This window comes from Emydura macquarii, unplaced genomic scaffold, assembly GCF_026122565.2.
Source record: "Emydura macquarii macquarii isolate MOO-44397 ecotype Brisbane River unplaced genomic scaffold, CSIRO-AGI_Emac_v2 contig_3372, whole genome shotgun sequence".
Taxonomy (NCBI): domain Eukaryota; kingdom Metazoa; phylum Chordata; order Testudines; family Chelidae; genus Emydura; species Emydura macquarii.
Window position 1 is genome coordinate 714036 of NW_027133509.1, and position 23396 is coordinate 737431.

The window sequence follows — 23396 nt, forward strand, 5'->3', positions numbered from 1 at the left end:
AGTTTTGGGAAAAACACAGGGAGGAAAATGTCTTGGTTACAATGGAATTGGGACACTACCTTGGGAAGGAAGGCCGGGTGGGGCCTCATCCTGACTTTGTCCTTGTAAAAGACTGTATGGGGGGGCTCCGATGTTAATGCCCTTATCTCAGAGACCCTCCTGGCTGAAGTAATGGCCACTAGGAATGCTACCTTCCAAGAGAGGAGTAGCAGGGAGCATGTGGCCATGGGCTCAAAGGGGGGTCCTGTCAACATGGTGAGGACCTGGTTTAAATCCTGGGGGGGATTGGGTCCTGAACCTGTGGAAACATCCTCTCCACCCCTTTCAGGAATCTGACCGACATGGGGTGGGAAAACAGTGATCGCCCTTCCATTGGCTGGTGAAAAGCCGAGATGGCCGCCAGGTGTACCTTCAGGGAGGCCAAAGCTAGGCCTTGGAGTTTAAGATGCAGGAGGCATTCCAGAATCGCCTGTATTGGTGAGCAGGTTGGCATGATACCCTTGGCCTCTGCCCAACCCGTAAAGCGCCTCCACTTAGCCCGGTATGTAACCTGTGTGGAAGGTTTCCTGCTACCCAGCAGAATCTGCTGAACCTGCAAAGAGCAGGCATTTTCTTCCTCTGTCAGCCAGAGAATCTCCATGCTGTCAGATGGAGGGAGTCCAGGTCCGGGTGCAGCAGGCGACCCTGGTCCTGGGAGAGCAGGTCGTATCGCCTGGGGAGCGTAATCAGAGTGGCGATGGATAGGTCAAGCAGCATACTGTACCAGTGCTGTCTCGGCCACGCTGGGGCAATCACGATGACATTCGCCCTGTCCCTCTTGATCTTGAGAAGGACTTGAGGGAGGAGCAGAGTGGGGGGAAATGCATACATCAGGCCGCCCACCCATTCTATTAAGAACGCGTCGGACAGGGAGCCCGGCTCGCGACCTCGGAGCGAGCAGTATTTCAGGCACTTCCTCTTCCAAGACGACGCGAACAGGTCTAGTTGGGGGACACCTCACTCTCGGAAGATTGAAGCTGCTACCTCCTGGTGTAGCGACCACTCGTGTCTGGGTGAGAACGACCTGCTGAGGCGGTCTGCCTCATCGTTCCTGTTCCCCGGGAGGTGATAGGCAAATAAATGAAAGTTGTGCCTCACTGCAAATTCCCATAGACGTGTAGCCTCCTGGCACAAGGCCGAGGAACGCGCTCCCCCGTGCCTGTTCACGTAGAACATGGCTGCGGTATTGTCCGTGAGGACTCGTACCCCCCTGCCCCTCAGGAATCTGAGGAAGGTTTTGCAAGCCAAACGGACTGCCCTGAGCTCGCGAACGTTGATGTGTAGAGCTCTCTCCATCGGTGACCATAACCCTTGGGTGCCCAGGTCGCTGCTGATGTGGGCTCCCCATCCCACATCCGAGGCATCCGTGATAAGGGTCACGGATGGAGCCAGGTCTCTGAACGGGACTCCCTTGAGCACCTCTCTCGGGTTCGTCCACCAACGGAGGGAGGACAGCACCTGTGGGGGAATCGTGACCACCTTGGTCAGTAAGCGTCTGGAGGGTACGTAGACTGAAAATAACCATGCCTGTAAGGGCCTTAGCTTTAGCCGAGCCAGCCTTACCACGTAGGTAGAGGCTGCCATATGTCCCAACAGCTGTAGGCAGTGCCTGGCGGTCGTCATGGGGGACCTATGCAGCTCCACGATAATGGATCCCATTGCCTCGAAACACGGTCGTGGCAGGAAGGCTCTGGCCTGTACGGCGTCCAGGGTAGCTCCTATAAAGTCAATGCGCTGCACTGGGGCGAGTGTGGACTTTTGCTCATTGATGAGCAGCCCAGTCTGGTGCATGTGGCACAAGCCAGCTCCAGGCTGTTTTGCACGTGATTCCTGGATCTGCCCTTGATGAGCCAGTCATCCAGGTAGGGGAAGATCTGAACCCCCTTGCGGCGCAAGTAGGCCACCACTACGGCCATACACTTGGTGAAGATCCTCGGGACTGAGGAGAGGCCAAATGGGAGGGCCGCAAATTGGTAGTGGCCTCCCTCTATCAGGAATCTCTGGAATCTCCTATGCCCTGGTAAAATGGAGATGTGGAAGTAGGCATCCTTTAAATCGAGGGCAGCGTACCAGTCCCCTGGATCTAGGGCCGGAATTATGGAGGCTAGGGAAACCATACGGAACCTGATACGTCTGATATATCTATTCAGGTGACGGAGGTCCAGGATCAGTCTCAGGCCGCCTTTGGCATTGGGGATCAGGAAGTATCTAGAGTAAAATCCACTTCCTCTTTCCATCCCCGGGACCTCCTCAATCGCACCGAGCTTCAGGAGTGAGTAGACCTCCTGTATGAGGAGTTGCTTATGCGCAGGGTCCCTGACACAGACACAGACACTGACACAGACACTTCCTGGCACAAATTCCCGGGCTTAAATAGAGCACCTGCACCAATCAGTGACCACAATGGAAACTGTTGGTCTGGCCTTGCAAGATGGTACTTCCTGTGGTGTTTATCTCCCCAGGATCTCTGTAATAACACATGCGGCCCTACCATTGCTGCCGTGTAGCGTTCTAGTTCCCACAGAACTTCACATCATGCTCCAGCTGCAGTCAAGCTAGGGGAGCTGGTGGGGGACTCCATCAGACTGGGTTACCCAGGAGCGCCAGCGAACAAGGTTCTACAGGAATGTGGGGCTAGTGGGGAGCCCAGACTGCCCTACCAAAGAAGGCTCAGCATCTCTGCAGCCTGAGTGGGGCAGGGTTCCTCTCACCTGAATATGTTTGTGAACATGGGGCCGATTTTGTCATAGATGGGCTGAGCGAGGGCACTGTTGAGGTCTATGCGGGTGAACATCTGGGGCGCATATACCCCATTCTTCTGGCATACAGCTTTCAGGGTCTGGTGGAAGCCTTGGTAACCGGTGTCTCGCTGGATAATTGGAAACACAGTTGTAATGAAGTGGGTATGGGATACATCACTTACGATTTGTATTACAGGAGAAACTATAGGCCTCAGCTGAGCCTAGGGCCCCATTGTGCTGTGATCTGTACAAACATATGTCTACACTGGAGCTGGAAGGTGTAATTTCCGCTCAAGCAGACATATCCACACGAACTCTGACCTGTCTGAGACCCATGGTATGTACAGTTCAGGCAGCTAACTCCCCACCCCACCCGTGCTGCCTGTGACTTTCCCCTTTTGCAATCTGGACTGGTATATTGCTGTGTCACCCCAACACCCTCACTCCTGGGGCCTGTCTTGCACTTGCCATGCTGTGTGAACCCCCCCACTCCTGTGGCAGCCCACACCCAGCCACCTGCAAGCAAGCGGTCTCTGACCTAGTGAATGAGTGCTTCTGGTCAGCCACTCATGGGATTATGAAGTGGTGTGACCCCCAGTCACCATCCCCACTCCCAGATGCAACCCAAGGAACTGCCGTTTTACAGAGTTCAGTGCTGCCCACTGGACTCTGCAAGCTCATTGGTTAGTCAATTTATCAAAGACATTGATATGCACCAGCTCTGTCACTCCAAACGAGCTCTTTACACACACTCGAACCACATGCGCTGCGTTAGATAAAACAAAAAAATAAGTTTCTTAAGTACAGAAGGATTTTAAATGATTATAAGCCAGAAGAATATAAATCAGATTTGATCTAGAAGAAGTAAAAGCAAATCACATTCTAAACTAAACTTAACACTTCAGGAGCCTTAAAGTCTTAGATGGTAAGGACTTTCCTCCACAGATCTCAAAACACTTTTCAAAAGTTAATAAGCAACAGGGAAGCAAAGGTGGAGACAGTTGCTGGCCAGAGAGTGAAAGCTGCACATTAGGTCTAAATCGAGAGCTTGCTACTCACTGTAAGGAGCTGAAAGAACGCTTTCTGGTGAGATAATTTTGCTTGCTTCACGCCTTCATTAAGCGGTTGTTCCAGCTGGGCAAAACATTTCTCAATCTCCTTCTCCAGAGCCTTGATGTTCTCCTCCACAAAGGTCTCCAAGCCACTCTGCTGATAGTGATTCTGGAATGGAAGAAGAGCACAGAACACCTCACTGTGCAGCTGATGCTGGAGGCAAAATATATATACACGCCAAGATTTCTTCTGGCTAGAAAATGCAGCACAGGCTTGTGTCAGGTCAGCACCTGGACAGGAGGCATCTAAAGAACACTGTGCTGGAAGAGGCAGTGTCACCAGTCCAGCTGGTGGTGCTCTGAGTCAGTACTGAACCAAAGCCCTAGCGTGGCCTGATGCTGGAGGCTGCGGGAAGGAGGGGAGTAAGTGACAGCTGGGAAACAGGGTCGGTTCCAGGGTATGGCTTCCTTTGCAGGTAAAGCCAGTCATGATTTTAATGTCAATTACAGATAAGGAGAAAAGAAGAGAATCTCTGTATTTTTTTCCTCCTTTCACTGCTTTAACCCCCACAGAACACAAAGGGCTCAGTGATACGTCTTATCCTCCAGGCATAAGGGTCAAGCAGTGAGCAACTGGGAGGTAGTACATGGTGTGATATTAAAAAACCCAACCGGCCAATGAGAACATGGCCTTGGACAACATGGGCATGTCTACACTAGGGAAGACTGGAAGTTTCAGCTGAGACACAGCTTCACTGATGCTTCCCACAGAATAAGCTGTAGTTTAGAAAGGATGTTGGGATTTCTACCACCTCATCATCTAGTCCTGCTCTGGGGCTAGAACTCAGATTCTCCTGCATCACAAACTATAGTCCCTCTCCCTAGTTTGAGTACAGAAGTAACCCCATTAGTGGTGAAGAGTATGGGGACTATGACACACAGTTGAGAAGCTCCACGGGGCTATAGTGTATTTACCCTCTAACCAGTTCATTGCTAGATTTTTGGAGCAGATTTGCATTTGTTTCCTGCTAGGAACCATGGGGCATCTGGCCAGGTTCAAAGGACCAGGGATAGAATGGGGAGAAGGCAGTGTGCAGAGAAACTGCTGCTGTGGGAAGAAAGGGGAATATTCACTGCACCATCGCTATGCTAGCAGTAAGGCAGATCGTAGCACCCAAAGCTGTCCCAGCCGTACCACCGTGTCTTGTGTGGAGTTGAAATTCTCAGCCAGCAGGACAATGCCGAGAGCCTCTGTCATATAATCCATTAGCAGCTTCTTCTTCTCTTTCAGATAAATGTTCCTGACGTACTCTCTCAGCTTGGGGATCTCTGGAATAGCACAGATAGGCAGAGTTAGGCCTGGTTTATACCTAGGATGACCTAGATACGGCACTCGGGGCTGTGAACATTTTCACACCCTGTGTGATGTAGTAAGGTTGACCTAACCCTCACTGTAGACACAGATAGGTTGACAGCCCTGGGTGGGGCACATGAACCACCCGTTCAGGGAGGCTAGGCTCCCATCCCCTGCATTCTGACAGAGGCCTTGCCCTCTTCCTGCTGGACCCTGCCCAGGCCCCTGCGGTGGCCAGAGAAGTCCCGCCCCAGATGGCCTGAGTCCAGGGCCCCACTCCCACCCAGGACACCAGCCCAGATCGGCCCCAGGCCCACAGTGCTGGGCCAGACCAGGCAGCCTCGGAGTGCCAGGTCTGACCACCCCAGCGCCGGCCGGAGTGCTGGCCCAATGCCCACCCCAGCTCCAGAGTGCCAGCCAGGGCCATCGGCTCAGCAGTATCGCTGGTCTCAGACACGGTGTATAAGGAGACGCTAAAGCATCTCCCGCTTAAACCGACAAAAAATTGTTCTGAAGACGTACACTGGAGAAGCTGTACCCATGTTGGGCACTACTGATTTTAAGGTGGAACTCAATGGACAGACGGCTAAATTGCCACTGTTTGCGGTGGAAGGCAGTTACCCAGCCTTAATGGGAAGATCATGGCTTAGGAAGAACCAGCTGAACTGAAAGCCAGAACTGTGCCATATGCCATCAGGCCAAAAGTTGAAGCAGACCTGGAGGTCCTGGTCAAAAATGGAGTCCTAGTACCAGTTACCCACAGCCAACGGGCAACCCCAATCGTTCCAGTATTGAGGAAAGATGGCTCCTTTCGGATTTGTGGGGATTTTAAGGTCATTGTTAACCGGGTGTTGGATGCAGAGCAATACCCTCTTTCCCGCATTGATGACCTCTTCGCTGGCTTAGCTGGTAGCCAAAAATTCAGCAAGATTGATCTGAGTCAGGCATATTTACAGATGCACGTCGATGAGAAGTCCCAAGAGCTGTTGACTATCGTGACACATAAAGGGCTGTACCGATACTGTCACTTTCCCTTCGGAATAATGTCTGCTCCAGCTTTGTTCCAGAGGGCTATGGACCAGATCTTAATGGTTTGCCAGAAGTCCAGTGCTATCTTGATGACATTCTGGTCACCGGTCACTGGCAAGAATGAGGAGGATCACCTTAAGAACTTGGAGGCTGCCCTACAAAGACCGGAAGAGTATGGCCTACGAGTCCACAAAGACAAATGTGAATTCTTCCAGCACTCTGTTGAATATTTGGGACATATCATAGATGCTCCTGGCCTCCATGAGGCTCCTGCAAAAGTCAAGACTATTGTGGAAGCTCCACCTCCTCAAAATGTAAGCCAGCTATGCTATCTTTTAGGTTATTGAACTATTATGGAAATTTTATTCCACAGTTCGCAATACTATTAAAACCACTACATGAACTCCTTGACCAGAACAAGGTCTGGAAGTGGACTGAAGCCTGTGATGTTGCATTTAACAAGGCTAAATGCACATAGCTAAATTCAGAGGTTCTGAGGCATTTTGATCTGTCCTTACCTCTACAGCTGGCCTGAGATGCCTCCCCTTTTGGAGTGGGAGTGGCCATGTCACACATTTTGCCTCATGAATCTTAAGCAAAGCAGAAACTAACTGTGCCCAAATTGAACGTGAAGCACTGGGAATCGTTTTCAGAACTCGGAAATTTCACCAGTACCTGTTTGGATGGAATTCACATTTCTCACCAACCATTGACCTCTAACATCAATTTTTGGACCATGCACAGGCATTCCATTATTGGCTGCTAGTCGTATGCAATGACAGGTATTGTTGCTTTCCACACACACATATGAGATCAAATATCAGAAATCCACTCTGCACTGCAATGCAGATGGTCTCCCAAGGCTATCTTTACCAGTTAAACATTAAGATATTGGCCAGAAAGAAATCTTCTACTTCGAACAGGTAGCGAACACACCCATCACTGCTACTCAAGTAAAGGAGGCAACTCGCATTGACCCAGTACTACCCCAAGTAATGGACCTACCGATGCATGGAACATCTCTACGGGACTCTCACGTCTCACTTGACCTTCTTCCCTCCATGTCCAGGAGGATGGAGTTATCAATCCATTCTGGTTGCTTGTTGTTGTGTGTCATTATTCTACCACTACTGAGATCACAGATATTAGAACAGTACATTCAGGTCACTGTGGAATAGTGCGCATGAAAGAAATTGCACAAAGCTACTTTTGGTGGCCTGGCCTGGACAGTGCCATTGAAGAGAAGGCAAGAGCTTGTACTTCATGTCAGAGTATGAGGAACGCGCCTCAGTTGGTGTCCCTACACCCTTGGGACTCGCCTGAAAACCCATGGTAGGGTATTTACATTGATTTTGCTGGCCCATTTGAAAGAAGAATGTTCCTAGTTGTTTTAGACGCCCACTCTAAATGGCCAGAAGTCTCTGTAATGCTTTCCACTACTGCTGAAAGTACTATCCAGAAACTGCATGAAATCTTTACTTGTTTCAGTCTGCCGGAACAATTTGTGAGCGACAACGGACCACAGTTCATCTCTTAGGAGTTTGAAAATTTTATGAAAGCAAATGGGATACTTCACATCACTTCAGCACCGTATCATCCATCCACCAGTGGATTAGCAGAAAGGTTTGTGCAGACCATGAAACAAGCTTTAAGATCTGCAAGGGGACATTCCTCCATTCAAAAGCATCTGGACACCTTCTTACAGAAACACACCTCATGCTACGACCAAAGTGTCCCCAGCCTTTCTAAAGATGGGACGACAGCTGCGCACTTTCTTTGATCTGCTGAAACCAGCCCAAGCACGACAAGTTGTGCAACGTCAACAACAAAACCAAGTCATCAGAGGTGCACACAGAGCAAAAGACCGAATCTTCTGTCCTGGACAGCCTGTCCTAGCTTGTAACTCTGCTTCTGGAGCTCAATGGGTCTCTGTTACAGTCATGGCCCAAACAGGACCTGTTTCCTGCACTGTCCAGACTGCAGATGATCTCACCTGGCAGCGCCATGTAGATCAGTTGTTGCCAGGTCATACATGTCCCACGGACACATCTCCAGTTGAACTGCCTGATCTCACCATTACAGGTGAGATATCGAGTCAAGAGTAACCCATTCTCGACTCCCCTTCTCCATCCACCTCTGCAGCAGATTCAGCCCCCTCCCCTGTTCGAGCTTCAAGTCCTGAGCCCATTGTTAGACCCGCACCAATAACACTTTACGGGGCAAGAACACCAGAAGTCTGCCATAATCCACCTAGAGAGAGAAGGCCTCCTCAGTGGCTGGATATTTAGCTAGGGCAAACCCACATTATGGGGCAGAATAATCCCTGGGGTGTAACCAGAATATGAGGCAGGCTACCCTCATTACCTCGGTTAGTGATTGTTCTATTAAATGGGCATTTTCATTAGGGGAGGAGGAATATGTTGTGTATTTTATGTCTTGCCTTATTGCCTAGGTTGCTGTAGCAACAGAGTTTAACTTGTTGCCATAGCAATAGAGTTAGACTATTAGGGGATAGCTCAGCCAGTCCTGGCTGGTTTTAGTGTAGTTCAATAAAGACTTTTCATGGGTTTGCATCTCTCTGTGTTCTGTGCTGACTTCTCTCTGAATACAAGTTCTTTCCAAGGATTTAACATAACAGTAACCTATTCCAGTGCTTCACCACCCTCCTAGTGAAAAAGATTTTCCTAATATCCAACCTAGACCTCTCCCACTTCAACCTGAAACCAAAACCAGTCCCAGCACCGATCCCTGGGGCACTCCACTTGTGACCAGCTGCCAAGTAGACATCGCGCCGTTGATCATCACCCGTTGAGCCCGACGATCTAGCCAGCTTTGTATCCATCTTATATTCCACTCATCCAATCCATACTTCTTTAACTTGGTGATAAGAAGTGGGAGACTGTATCAAAAGCTTTGCTAAAGTCAAGGACCATCATGTCCACCGCTTACACCACATCCACAGAGCCAGTCATCTTATCATAGAAGCCAATCAGGTTGGTCAGACATGACTTGTCCTTGGTGAATCCATGCTGACTGTTCCTGATCACCTTCCTCTCTTCCAAGTCTTCAAAATGGATTCCTTGAGGATCTGCTCCATGATTTTTCCAGGGACTGAGGTGAACCTAATTGGCCTGTAGTTCCCCAGATCCTCCTCCTTCCCTTTTTTGAAGACGTGCACTAGATTTGCCTAGTCCAAACATCTGGGACCTTCCCCAATTGCCATGAGCTTTCAAAAATAATGGCCAATGGCTCTGCAATCACATCAGCAAATTCCCTCAGCACCCTCGGATGCATTGCATCCATCCCCATGGGTTTGTGCATATCCAGCCTTTCTAAATAGTCTTGAACCTGTTCTTTAGGCACTGAGAGCTGCTCACCTCTGCCCCATTCTGTGCCGCCCAGTTCAGTAGTTGGAGCTGACCTTGTCTGCGAAGACAGAGGCAAAAAAAAAGAATTGAATACTTCAGCTTTTTCCAATTCATCTCTCACTAGGTTGCCTCCCCCATTCTGTAAGGGCAGAGACAATGTGGCAGGGACTGTCTCTTTTGTGCATGTAGAGCACCTAACAACACAAAGCCCTGATTGTGGTTGTGGCCTCCTGGTGCAATTGTAATACAAATAATAATAATAATAAAAAATGTAATCCCCCAATTTGGGGAAAAGCTTCTGAACATTTACATGCTGCTTGGAACCAAATTCCTGCACCTGTGAAGTTCACCCATCACCAGTAAGAGATGCACACAGGAGATGCAGAGTAAGTGTCTTGCACAATGAAATCTTAGCAATTCATGTTGAAAGAACGATTGCATGTTACCTGTCTCTTCCTTAGTGAGATACTTCTCCCGCCAGTATTCTGTGGCGCTGACTGTGTAAACTAGATCAGGCTTGTGCAGAACTTCTGAATCACTCGGCAGCGTTTTCTAAAAAAACCAGAGAGAGACTATTTAAAAAGTGGGGTTATTGAAGCAGCTTTACAAAAACCCTATTGTCATTGCCTAATTGCACCCCAGTTAGCGCAATAAGTGATGCAATGAATGTTAATTTAATCAGTTGTGCATCCTCAACCTACCCCATTCACATCAGGGTCCAGTTCAAAACTGCACTCCCTCACTCCCTTTAGCAGCATACTCCTCTGTCTCATCACACAATCTCACCATTGTTGGTGCAAGAGCCTCTTCCTCTGCGTCTTCTGCCACTAAGAACAGCTTCGTGAACCTCTCTGCCTCATCAATGTCCCATCTCATCTCTCTTCCTTTCTGAGGCCTTGTTTCCTCTCTCCCTACGTTACTGGCTTTGTTTAAGAAATGCTTTGTTCTGCAGACAAACAGTGCATCTTCAATTCCTAATTCTGTATTGCTATGGAGCGATTTGATGTGGGTTGTCAATTTTTCATTGAGCAAACACCGAATTGAGGCTCATCTTTGTCTATGCATTGACTTCAGCGCCTCGATTCCTTGTTTATGACTCAGAATCAAATCAGAGAGGATGGTCAGCTCCAAACACACAGGTTTTTATCGCTTGAGGTAAAGGAGAGCTCCCTAATGGAGTTTTCAGAAGTGCCTAACAAAGTTAGGCAACTAAATCCATTGAAAGTTTATGGGAATTAGGTGGTGAAGACTGAGATAGATCTGGCCCCAGAATTCATTAGTACTTGGAACTTTGTATGTTAACACTGAGGTTTTTATACTACAACTGAGACCATCTAGAAGTCATCACATCTCATGGAAAAACACTTGGTAATAAATATTAGTCCAAGGACCATCACATTTGCTACTGAAATATAACAGGAATAGATTTCCAATAATTGGAAAACCCACTGTTATATATTTTACCTCGAGTTTTTTCTTCATTCCACGGCTTTTCTTCTCTTTCACGGTTATGTTCCTCTCTAAGATGGCATCATGTTTGGTTTCTATAGGATTCTACATTTGGAAAGATAACAAAAGTTACTCTAGGTAGTACTTCAAAATGCTCCCACAGTTTTTGAAGCCAGCTGGCCCCATCTAATCTGGTTTCCAACATAACACAGGGCAAACTTTACCCACGAATTTCTACATCAAACCCAGAACTTCTGTTTGAGCTAGAGCAGACCTTTTAGGGCTTGTCTACATGAAGCAGTAATGTCAACTAAAGGGATGTGAGTTCTAGAGCCTACTAACATGTTGCACATTAATTAGTCCTTGTGGACCCTATCGGCCTGGACTAGAAGTTCCCTAGTGTGATTTTAACATAATGCTGTTTCAGATTCCAGCCACTGGATCTTGTTAGGTCTTTTTTTGCTAGATTGAAGAGTCATCTGCTCTCGGAAATCTCTTTCCCATGTAGGCATTTGTAGTTTGTGATCAAGTCACCTCTTAACCTTCTCTTGGCTAAATTACATCAGTTGAGTTAACTGCGAACTATCAAAAGAATTAAACAGCATTATTGCTTTCAATAACATTCATTTTGTTTTTGGTTCATGTAATTTGAAACTATCTTTTCTTAAGCTGCTTCTCCCAGGTTAGTTAGTGAGGCAGACATTGCTACATGAAACAAAAAAACCAGCTCTAGTGGAGTTAATTTGTATTGTAATCTGAAGCATATCTTCAGCTCCCAATTTGGTTTTGTTCTGCCATTTTACATTGGGCAACAATCGATCAAGGCTTGTTTGTCTGTGAACTGATTTTAGTTCTTTGAACCCTTGTTTAGGATTCAGAAATAAACCATAGAAGGCTAGAAAAGATGGTCTAGTGGTTACGAAACTAGACTGGGACTAAGGAGATCCAGACTGGATTTCCAGCTCTGCCACAGACTCCCTGTGTGACCTTGTAGAAGTAAGTTAGTCTCTCTGGGCCTCAGTTCCCCACCTGTAAAATGGGAATAACAGCCCTGCCTCACAGGGGTGAGAGGATAAATTGAATAATGTTTGTGACATGCTCAGATACTACTAGGATTATGGCCATAAATAAATAAACCCACATGGCTGAGTTCACTCAACTTTGTTATCAACGCTGCCTAAATTCTAACATTTTGCTTTCCTCAGGGCTCCCATGTTTGGGGACAAACCTATTGTTCCCATTTTACAGATGGAGAAGCTAAGGCACAGAGAACTGCCAAGGAATACACTACGAATCTGTGAGATGGGATAAGAACAAGAGATTTCCTGGCTTTCACACCACTGGACCAGGCCTCTCTTAGGATATTTACCTGATTCCAACTGATGATCTACTTCCTTTCTGAACTACAAATGCTGATAGCTCTTGTAATTTTATCCTGACTGTGGGGTAAACAGCATTTTTCTTAGCCACACAAGGCGAATGGGGGTGCTCATGTGTGGAGCGTGACCAGGCGATACCTAGACAGGGCCCAGTGGATGCTATAAATGCCTAATTTAAAAAAAAATTAGCCCTGCAGCTCCTCTTACAGTAAGCAGGAGTCTTGCTGGTACAACCCTTTGTATTTAGGAGCCTAGGGGATAACACCATCTTCACAACACAAATCAGTTACTTCTCAGTTTTGTTCTTGGAGCGCCTTCAATTTTAAGACTATAACTTATTTTTTTTAAAAAGTCTTCCGATACTCACATTATTCTGTTTTCTTTCCCTGGAAAAAAATGAAGAGGACACATTTAACCAGGTTTGACAAAAATCTGTGCAGGGCTTTATTGGAAGGTGAAAATACACAGTCTGGAAAGTGGGCTTTAGCGTGTTCATAGATGTTGCCAGCCTGGATCAGACCCAAGGTCCACCTAGCCCAGCATCCTGTCCCTAGCAGTGACCAGCACCAGGTGCTTCAGTGGAAGGTGCAAGAATCCCTGTAGAGGACAATTACAGACTGACCTGTTTCTTCCCAATGCCTGTGACACAGAGGTGAATTGGTGGTTCACAGCTCTCATCAGGCCTGACATACTGGCTCCCCCTGACACACTGATTCTCCTATAGCTCCAGTGTTACTTTCGGAAGAGGAGGATCAGATTTCTATCCCCACTACTGCTGTGAACTTCTGAGTGGTTACTGCAGCTGGGCAGGTGACATTGGTGAAGTGTTGGGTGGTGAGAGATTGGATACATTCAAATGAAAAGGCTGCTATGGCAGATTTCACGTAGTTTAATTGCAAAATAGAGGATGCTTTTCAATCCTCAGCTCCCACGTTCAGTTCCTGCTGCCGACTCTCTCAGGAGCACAGTGTTATACACAAAAATACCTACACTTTCATCCTGTCTAGACCAGAAGTTCTCAAACCGGGGAAGGGCCCCCCTGAACCGGGGGTGTGGAATATATTCTAGTGAGGCCATGAAGCTTTAGGAAAAAAGAAACTTCCTGTGCATATTTCACCCACAGTGATGAATAACTAGCAAAGCTGATTTCTCCAGACATATAAAGTCCTCAGATGGTGCTGTGCATCTGACTCTAGATGGCGCTGTGCATTCTGGAGGATTTCTGTTACGCTTCCATAGCATTATACAAAGTCGTTGCCATCTGTCTGTTAATCCATTTACTACGATGCAGTGTGCACATTTAATTGTAAGCATCCTCGCAGTTTTGCTTTTGCTCTTATTACAATGGATCGTTGGGTCTGGCTGAATCAATGCTTTACTGAATGTCATATTTAGTGAGATTTGCATGTTGATTTATTTTTTCCCTGTATATGTACTAGCGTGGCAGAAGGGTGGGTGTAAATTATTACTAGACGTAAAGAAGGGAGGCGTGATAAAATACGTTTGAGAACCACTGGTCTAGATCAAGATTGTTGTTAGACACTGAAAACACCAGCCAGAACAAATGCCAGATGCTTCAGAAGCCGATGGGTGAACATGGACTGGCTGGGAGCTAGAAGGAGGGGCTGCAGGAGGAAGATGGGCAGACAGACTGTACATCTCTGAAGGAAGGACTTTCACACTTCCTGAAGCCCGGGGATAGACTATTCCACTACCTCAGGTATTCCTCCAGATGCAGTTTATCAGACTTGGTGACCACCAGAGCGATGTCGCTGCACATCCCGCCTTGGTAAGCTTTGATGCTCTCAGTCAGCAGCACTTCATGCACTTTGTCCCCCACAACTCGTTCCATGTTGCTGACAACCCAAATGACTGAACATTTATTGATGGTCTTAAGGAGAATGACAGAGAGAGAGAGAGAGAGAGAGAAAGAGAGAGAATTATATCTGGAAGGGAAAAGGCAGCCAAGCTCCGTCCTGCAACATGCGGAGCACCCTTGATTCCCGCTGACGGCCATGGCAATGTAGAGTGTTCAGTCTCTGCAGGATTGTGTTAACAATTTGAGCCCCTCATTCAAGCCCCCCAGCTATGATGCATCTGGGCCATTCAGGATGGCACTAGCTGGAGGTTCGGAGTTGACCTCTAGGGATATGTCTACACATCAATTAGAGACCCATGGCTGGCCTGAGTCAGCTGGCTTGGGCTGTGGGGCTGTAAAACTGCTTTATAGACATTTGCATTTGGACTGGAGCCTGAGATCCAGACCCCACGGGAGGGGGGAGGAGTCCTAGAGCCTGGGCTGCAGTGAAAGTCTACACGGCAATTTTACAGCTCCATGGCTCAAGCTCGAGTCAGCTGACCTGGGCCAGTTGCGGGTGTGTAATTGCTGTGCAGACATTCAGTGGGATAGCCCTATGGGAGAGAAGATAAAGGAGCATGTGATCTTTGCAGGGTTTGCACTTCAGAAGAAAACCGTCAGTCTCTCAGTGACGTGCGGAGGTGCTATGGGCCTGTGATGTTATGGGAATCCAGCAGCAGCAGTGATCCAAGCTGGGAAGCAGCGTTAGCTAATAGCAGGGGTGCACCCTCAGGCGCTGATTCTGTCCATTTCACTAAAGCCTTCCCCAGACCCCAGAGCACATTGCCCTCTCCAGAGCTTTGCTCCCTTTGTTACACTGGAATAGTGATGTTAGAACCAGTGTTTAAAGACTCTCCAGCCAAATCATGTCTCAGCATTTCCTCCCACACAGCGCAGAGCTGGCAAGTCACCTCTTTCCACATTTCATCCCTTTTGCTGTTGTAATCTCCTGTCCCGGGAATATCCATAAACACGACACCTTCCGGAATCACATCTGACTTCGGAATCGTCACTTCCACGTATTTGATTAGTGGCCAGAGTCGCATCTTGGTTCTCACGTCATCCTGTGCTGGTTCCTCCACATCCTTGTCATTGTGACACCGGATATAAGGGTCCAGTTTCTCAGAGAGTTCTTCTGCCTGGGACACAATAAATAAATCAAACTCTGCCCCTCTATGGTGATAGGACCTTGAAGTCCTCTGTGAAAAGTAATGAATTGAACAACCTTCCACTGGGGGCGTTGTGAGACCAAGTTTCATCCCGCACTATTCATCCCCCACTGCACAATCACCCATTTCCTATCACTGTCTTGAATCTCTCCCTTCCTATTTTTGTTTCTCTGATAAAAGAACGACTGGATGGTAAATAGTTTGAGAACCACTGCCCTAATTCATGCAGCATGATTCACACTCACACATAGAACTTACAGAATTGTTCAGCATTGTTGACTTCATATAAGTGATGTCACAGGAAAAACAATGTGGAGTTCATTTAGCCGATGACATGAAGCAATATTTCCTTGCTTCTCCTCCCTGCCTGCCCCTCACCCACCTTCACTGTCTGAGACTGGGCCGTACTCACTTAGCCCTGCTGCTCCAGGACCCCCCTTCCCACCCATGCCTCCCCCTGCTCTAGCACCTCCCTCCCCATCCTACCCCTGTCTGGAACCCACCTATCTCCTCCCCTCCTCCACCTCCCCCTGCTCAGGCCCCACCCTCTTCACCCATCCCCCCACATAAGAACGGCCATACTGGGTCAGACCAATGGTCCATCTAGCCCAGTATCTTGTCTTCTGACAGTGGCCAGGGCCAGGTGCTTCAGAGGGAGTGAATGGAACAAGGCTCTTTATCTAGTGATTCATCCCCTGTTGTCCACTCCCAATTTCTGACAGTCAGAGGTTTAGGGAAGCCCAGAGCATGGGGTTTGTCCCTGATCACCTTGGCTAATAGCCATTGATTGACCTTTCCTCCGTGAATGTATCTAGTTCTTTTTTGAACCTACAATGGTCTTCTAGATTTGGAATTTTTTAACAGACACTCACTCACCTGCGCTGCTTTGAGGAGAATACATTTTGAGGCAGGGATATTTACTAGTAGCTTCTCACTCAACAGATCTCCGTAAGGTCTGGCTTCAGCATCTTTCCCATAGAGCGCTCGAAGCTTTCGGACAGCTTCACCTACATCACTCTCCTCGTCCCCTTCTTCCTCCTCCTCCGCTTCTTCCTCCTCCTCCTCCCCTTCCTCCTCCTCCTCCTTGGGTTTCTTCACAAGCTCTACCAGATTCTTCAGTTCCTCCTTCCATTCCTGCCAGGGCAGAGCAGGGCAAACAGGCCATTATTATCTTGGGCATTTGGGCGCTGGGCTGGGAGCTGGGCCAGCTTGTTATTATGGGATAATGCAGGTGCTGGGGCTGGATTTGATTAGGGTTGTACAGGCAGCGGTCGTGGATGTCAGTAGCGATGGGGGTGCCTGGAGCTCGGGCTGGGTGGGATTGGTGTAACAGCAGTCCAACTAAAGTGACTGAAGAGCTGTTTTAACACTGAGCAGAGGGTGTGGTAGGGGAGCTGAGAAGTGGCTCAGTGCTGCAGGAGAAGATATGGGGAGCAGTAGTGCAGAAGCAGCACAAGTGATTCCCTGGATTGTGCAGCAGACAAACCAGCTGTGGTTCCAGCAGCGGGAATCCCCTCTGGCCAACTGCAAGCAAAGCAGGGAGGGAAGTGCTGTTGCTTTCACCTGTCCACTCTGGGCCTCCTAAGCAGCAGAGAACCAGCCCCAGCCCTGTCCTTAGAGCACATGACTTCCTTCCTGGAGCCCACAGCCATCATCAGGCAGGAATGAGCCTCAGTGTAAGAAGCAGCCAGCAGGGGCCATGTGGGCCAGGCAGCCAGCCACCCTCTCCATAAGACAGAGATTCACTGTGGAGGGGGCAGGGCTACACACCGAGCAGCCAGGATACTGTCCTAAAGAACACATCCACCCCATCCTCTGTGCCATGCAGAGGAATCAGCCTTGCCTGTAGTGAGAGAAGGTGAATTTTTGCCTCGTAGTTTTTTCCCCAGTTGCTGTTGACTTGCACCATGCAAGAGGTGCAGGCTTCACTCCCTGACACTGGCAGGAAGAATTGCTGATCAATGATGGCATTCAGCAGCGTGCTCTTTCCGGCCCCAGTACCACCAAAGAGCCCGATGTAAATAGATTCCAAGGACGACTTGGTCTTCAAGGTGAGGAGACGGTTCCTGAGAAGGAGGGGAGAGGGAGGGAGGGTTAGACAGACTCATATATTTGGGAACAGCCAGGCAGTTCCCTTCCTCACAAACAGAGCCCCAGTGCAGTCAGTGGAAAGATCCCCCCCCCTTCTTCCTCCCCCACTGATTTCAATGAATACTGGATCAGAGACAGGACATTGGGCTAGGGGGAATCATAGAAGATTAGATTAGAGTTGGAAGGGACCTCAGGAGGTATCTAGTCCAACACCCTTCTCACAGCACGACCAACCTCAGCTAAATCATCCCAGCCAGGGCTTTGTCAAGCCTCAGCTTAAAAACCTCTAAGGATGGAGATTCCACCACCTCCCTAGGTAACCCATTCCAGTGCTTCACCACCCGCCTAGAGAATTTCTTTTCCCAATGTCCAACCTAGACCTCCCCCACTGCAACTTGAGACCATTGCTCCTAGTTCTGTCATCTGCCACCACTGAGAACAGCCTAGCTCCATCCTCCCTGGAACCCCCTTTCAGGTAGTTAAAGGCTGCTATCAAATCCCCCCTCATTCTTCTCTTCTGTAGACTAAACAAGCCTAGTTCCCTCAGCCTCTCCTCATAAGTCTTGTGCTCCAGCCCCCTCATCATTTTTGTTGCCCTCCGCTGGACTCTCTCTAACTTCTCCACATCCTTTTTGTAGTGGGGGGCCCAAAACTGGACACAATACTCCAAATGCGGCCTCACCAATGCCGAATAGAGGGGAATAATCACTTCCTGCGATCTGCTGGCAATCCTCCTAGTAATGCAGCGCAATATGCCATCAGCCTTCTTTGGCAACCAGGGCACACTGCTGACTCATGTCCAGCTTCTTATCCGCTGTTACCCCCCGGTCCTTTTCTGTAGAACTGCTGCCTAGCCCATCGGTCCCCAGTCTATAGCTGTGCATGGGATTCTTCCGTCCTAAGTGGAGGACTCCGCACTTGTCCTTGTTGAACCTCATCAGATTTCTGTATCCTATCCCTACTTTCCAAGGTATCTACCACTCCACCCAACTTAGTGTCATCAGCGAACGTGCTGAGGGTGCAATCTACCCCATCCTCCAGATCATTAATGAAGATGTTAAACAAAACCGGCCCCAGGACCAACCCCTGGGGCACTCCGCTTGTAACTAGCTGCCAGCTAGACATGGAGCCACTGATCACTACCCATTGAGCCTGATGATCTAGCCAGCTCTCTATCCATTTTATAGTCCATTCATCCAACCCATATTTCTTTAACCTGCTGATAATAATACTGTGAGAGACGGTATAAAAGGCTTTGCTAAAGTCAAGGTATAGCATATCCACTGCTTTCCCCACATCCACAGAGCCATTCACCTCTTCTTAGAAAGCAATCAGGTTGGTCAGGCATGACTTGCCCTGTGTGAATCCATGTTGACTGTTCCTGATCACCTTCCTCTCTTCCAAGTGCCTTAACATGGATTCCTTGAGGACCTGCTCCATGATTTTTCCAGGGATTGAGGTCAGGCTGACCAGTCTGTAGTTCTCTGGATCCTCTTTATTCAAGATGGGCACTATATTTGCCTTTTTCCAATCATCAGGCACCTCCCTCAATTGCAATGAGCTTTCAAAGATAACAGCCAATGGCTCTGAAATCATATCAGTCAGCTCCCTCAGCACCCTCGGATGCATTGCATCTGGCCCCATGGACTTGAGTATCTCCGATCTTTCTAAATAGTCCTGACCCTGTTCCTTCAGCACTGCGGGATGTTCACCTCCTCCCCATTCTGCCCAGTGCTGCCCAATGCAGTAGTCTGGGAGCTGACCTTGTGTGTGAAGACAGAGGCAAAAAAGGCATTGAGTACCTCAGCTTTCTCCACATCCTCTGTCACGAGGTTGCCTCCCCCATTCTGTAAGGGGCCCACAATTTCCTTAATCGTCCTCTTATTGGTAACAAACCTTTAGAAACACTTCTTGTTCCCTTTCACGTCCCTTGCTAGCTGCAACTCCAATTGCGTTTTGACCTTCCTGATTTCATTCCTTTATGTTTGAGCATTATTTTTATACTACTCCCTAGTCATCTGACCAAGCTTCCACTTCTTGTAAGCTTCTTTTTTGTGTTTAAGCTCACCAAAGTTTTCGTTGTTAAGCCAAGCTGGACGCCTACCATATTTGCTATTCTTTCTGCACATTGGGATGGTTTGTTCCTGTGCCCTCAATAAGGTTTCTTTAAAATACAGCCAGCCCTCTTGGATTCCTTTCCCCCTCATATTAGCCTCCCAGGGCATCCTGCCCATCAGCTCCCTGAGGGAGTCAAAGTCTGCTTTTCTGAAGTCCAGGGTCCGTATCCTGCTGTTCTCCTTTCTTCCTTTTGTCAGGATCCTGAACTCGAACATCTCATGGTCACTGCTGCCTAGGTTGCCACCCACTTCTACTTCCCCTACCAAATCTTCCCTGTTTGTGAGCAGCAGGTCAAGAGAAGCACAGCCCCAAGCTGGTTGCTCCAACACATGCACCAGGAAGTTGTCTGCAACACTCTCCAAAAACTTCCTGGATTGTCTGTGCTCTGCTGTATTGCTCTTCCAGCAGATGTCAGGGTGATTGAAGTCCTCCAGGAGAACCAGGTCCTGTGAACTGGAAACTTTCCCTAGTTGACTGATGAAAGCCTCATCTATCTCATCCTCCTGGTCTGGTGGTCTATAACAGAAACCCATCACGACATCAACGTTATTGTTCTTGCTTCTAAGCTTAACCCAGAGACTCTCAACTGGCTTATCTCCAGTTTCATAGTGGAGATCAGAGCAGTCATAGTGCTCTCTCACATACAGTGCAACTCCTCCACCCTTTCGCCCCTGCCTGTCCTTCCTGAAGAGGGACCGTGATCCGGTCTATGTGTCATTTCCTATGGTGCTATCGAGAGACAGGTCTGTATCCAAACCCTTCAAACGGATGAGGAGTTCAGACCTAGATCTGCACATTGTGAGGTGGGTCTGTCTATAGAGCAGGTAAGCAGAGGCCTGTGTGAGCACAGGCTGTGGTGTCTAAATCATTAGACTTTAAGGGAGAAACTGGGCTGCAGACTCACGTGAGATATTGAATCTCGTCCGACATATTTTCCTGGGGCAGAGTGGCGGTCAGCTTCTCGTACATGATGTTCACAACTTTCTTGATCCTGGATTCCATAAATTCATCTGGAAGGAGGATACAATTACATGCTAGGGTTAGAATTAGCTCTCACCCGCTAAGTTGCATTGTGCCAACTCAGAGCAAGAAGAGGAGACCTCCCGGAAAAACCCAGGGTGAGATGGCAGTGGTGATTCAATAGATGGCCCTTCATCCCCCTGAGCCAATGTCCCAGCATGGTGCTAGCTGGTGCTGTTCTGCTAGTGCAGTAGTTCTCAACCTGCCGCCCGAGGGCTGCTTGAGGCCTAACCAGCACATCGCTGAGGTCCATACGAGATCCTCAGGGCCATACAGGTAGTACATATATTGTGTGGATCTGGCCCACATAACAAATAGAGAGCTGCGTATGTGGCCCACAATGGTAAGTAGGTTGAGGACTAATGTGCTAGAGGCTATTTCAGGTGAGCTTTCAGAGTGTGGCCCACTGGGGCCAATTGGCAAAGACTTCACTGTTCTTTACAATGGTAATATGTGAGATCTCTACTGGAAGTTTGTAACTTATCGATACTTATCATCATATTGAGATGATGTGTTCGAGTGATATTTAATGAATAATGTTGGTATATTGAACATTGGTGCCCTTGGGTCTTGGAGTGAAAATGAACCATATGTCTCAGTGATGGCCCAGTCAAGCAGGAGGGAGTTGTCACCTTTCCCAGGCTAGCCAATTATGTAATGCGTTGCTTAATTGTCTACCTTGCCCTAAACTCAGAAAAGTCAATGGAAAATCAAAGACAAACTATAAACCTTGAAACCGCTTGGCAGTAAAAAGGAACAATAGGGCAGTGAGGGGATGGCCCGGCCTGTGAATAAAGACAAAGGACTGATTCCGTAGGTCAGAGGATGAGTGGGGGTGGGTCATGGAAGACTTGGTCCTAGCTACCTGGGACTAGCAAGCACTTCGAAAGACTGAACTTTGGGGTGAAACTGTACTCTAGTAGCTAGGAAAGTGGCAGCTATTAATAAGTGCAAAGTACAAAGAGAGAGCCTGAGACACGAGTCTTGGTATGAGGCCTAAGGCCTGAACTCCATTCAAGCCCTGCTAATACAAAGAAGAGTTAGCAAAAGTCAGGCCCTGCCCTGTTACAAAGCAGAGGCCTGCTGTCAGATTCACTACCCACTACATGAACTTGGCAAGAACAGGGCTGGTGTTGCAAAAACACCAGCACTTCTGGGCACTAAGTATTCACATCAGAGGGGCAACACATAATTTATTTGTATCAAAGTATAAAAGAGGAATCTCAAAGGGGATGTCTTTTCCTGCCGAGGGGGGAATGGAAAGTCCTGCCATTCACTGAGCTGGTCCATTGCCACGGGCATACGTGTGTCAGTGGTTCTGTTGAGTCTACGGGATACTAGCATTCTGCTTCATCGTAATTAACCTGCCAATGTGCCTTTGTTAATGAAACGGATCTGTCATCTATTTTGGTAGTTCCAGCAAGGTTCGCTGGGCTGGCTATCTGCGCAGAGCCAATGTAGCACAAAGAACACACACACGCAGCCAACAACTGACTACGGGCCCTAGTTCGTGTCTTACGACTTTGTTTTATGTCACCATTTGTTTCCATCCCTCACACTTGTTTCCAGTGGAATCTCCAGGCTTTCTTAAACTAATTCCCTTTTGTTTTGCTAGGATTGAACTGAAGTGCTGTGTGAGGGGATGGAGAGCTGGGCTAAGGTAAAACTGGGCTGGGAACAGAGGATCTGGGATTTCTGTGGGGGTCCAGTGACCAGGGGCTGGATACCGGAGTGGGGACACTTTGAAGGCACTCAGGGGCTGGCATGCGTATATGGTCAGTCTGCAGGGCAGGGCAGACTGGTGTAGCCCAGAGGGGGGTGCTTGAGCAGCTGACAGGCTGGTTGTATTCCAGGGCCAACGCCCAGCTCACAGCCCTGGGTGACCCGAGAAGCATCACACCTTCAATGGAATGCCGCGGCCCTGATGCCCACTGCTGCAAGAGCCAAAGAGCAGCCACATGAATATGGGCTGTGCAGCCTTGCACCCTACCCCTGGGGAGGGAATATGGCTTCTGTGCCTCCACCACAGCCAGGGCTGGGTCCAGTTTTGCCCTCTCCCCAAAGCCCTGTGTATTTCAGGCACAGCTCCCCACTGTCAGCAGGTTCATACTTACAGGTTTTCAGGGACTCTTGCTCCTCCATCTCGAATGCTTGATACTTGTCCAACTTCCTCTTCTTCTTGGCAGATGATGGTGCATTTATATCTTCCCACTCAGCACCTTTTCAGGTTAAAGAGGCGTCCTTGTTAGCACAATCACATTAGAGATGGGCATGAGTTACAAGGCTCACTAATGACCTGAGGTTTAGTACAGATGGCATGAGAAGACACTGATCCACTTATGGGTATAAATCCATCACTGTTATTTGCATTACAGTATTGATAGAGGCCGGGACTGTGCTAGGTGCTGCATACATATTAAGACCTGGCCACAGTTATTCATAAGAACATAAGAACAGCTACACTGGGTCAGACCAATGGTCCATCTAGCCCAGTATCCTGTTTTCCGACAGTGGCCAATGCCAGGTACTTCAGAGGGAATGAACAGAACAGGTAATCATCAAATGATCCATCCCCTATCACCCATTCCCAACTTCTGGCAAACAGGCTAGCGACACTTCAGAGCATGGCTTTGTATCCCTCCCCATCCTGTCTCATAGCCATTGATGGACCTATGTTCTATGAACTTATCCAGTTCTTTTTGAACCCTCTTATAGTCTGGGCCTTCACA

At 48.3% G+C, this 23396-nt stretch overlaps 1 protein-coding gene across 1 annotated transcript in view; it reads right to left on the reverse strand.

Moving 5' to 3' along the window:
* Positions 1 to 22824, reverse strand: part of LOC137143955 (nuclear GTPase SLIP-GC-like) — a 33595-nt gene extending 10771 nt beyond the window's left edge. Inside the window, exons 1-12 of the mRNA XM_067534040.1 lie at positions 22782 to 22824; positions 20552 to 20657; positions 17282 to 17504; positions 16315 to 16572; positions 15181 to 15408; positions 14127 to 14302; positions 12779 to 12797; positions 11048 to 11137; positions 10030 to 10135; positions 5028 to 5161; positions 3840 to 4001; positions 2751 to 2908 (exon numbers count right to left, since the gene is read on the reverse strand). Coding sequence (XP_067390141.1) covers positions 2751 to 2908; positions 3840 to 4001; positions 5028 to 5161; positions 10030 to 10135; positions 11048 to 11137; positions 12779 to 12797; positions 14127 to 14302; positions 15181 to 15408; positions 16315 to 16572; positions 17282 to 17504; positions 20552 to 20657; positions 22782 to 22809 — 1688 coding nt within the window. The 5' untranslated portion in view covers positions 22810 to 22824. The remainder of the gene's footprint in view (positions 1 to 2750; positions 2909 to 3839; positions 4002 to 5027; positions 5162 to 10029; positions 10136 to 11047; positions 11138 to 12778; positions 12798 to 14126; positions 14303 to 15180; positions 15409 to 16314; positions 16573 to 17281; positions 17505 to 20551; positions 20658 to 22781) is intronic.
* Between the last annotated feature and the right edge of the window lie 572 nt (positions 22825 to 23396).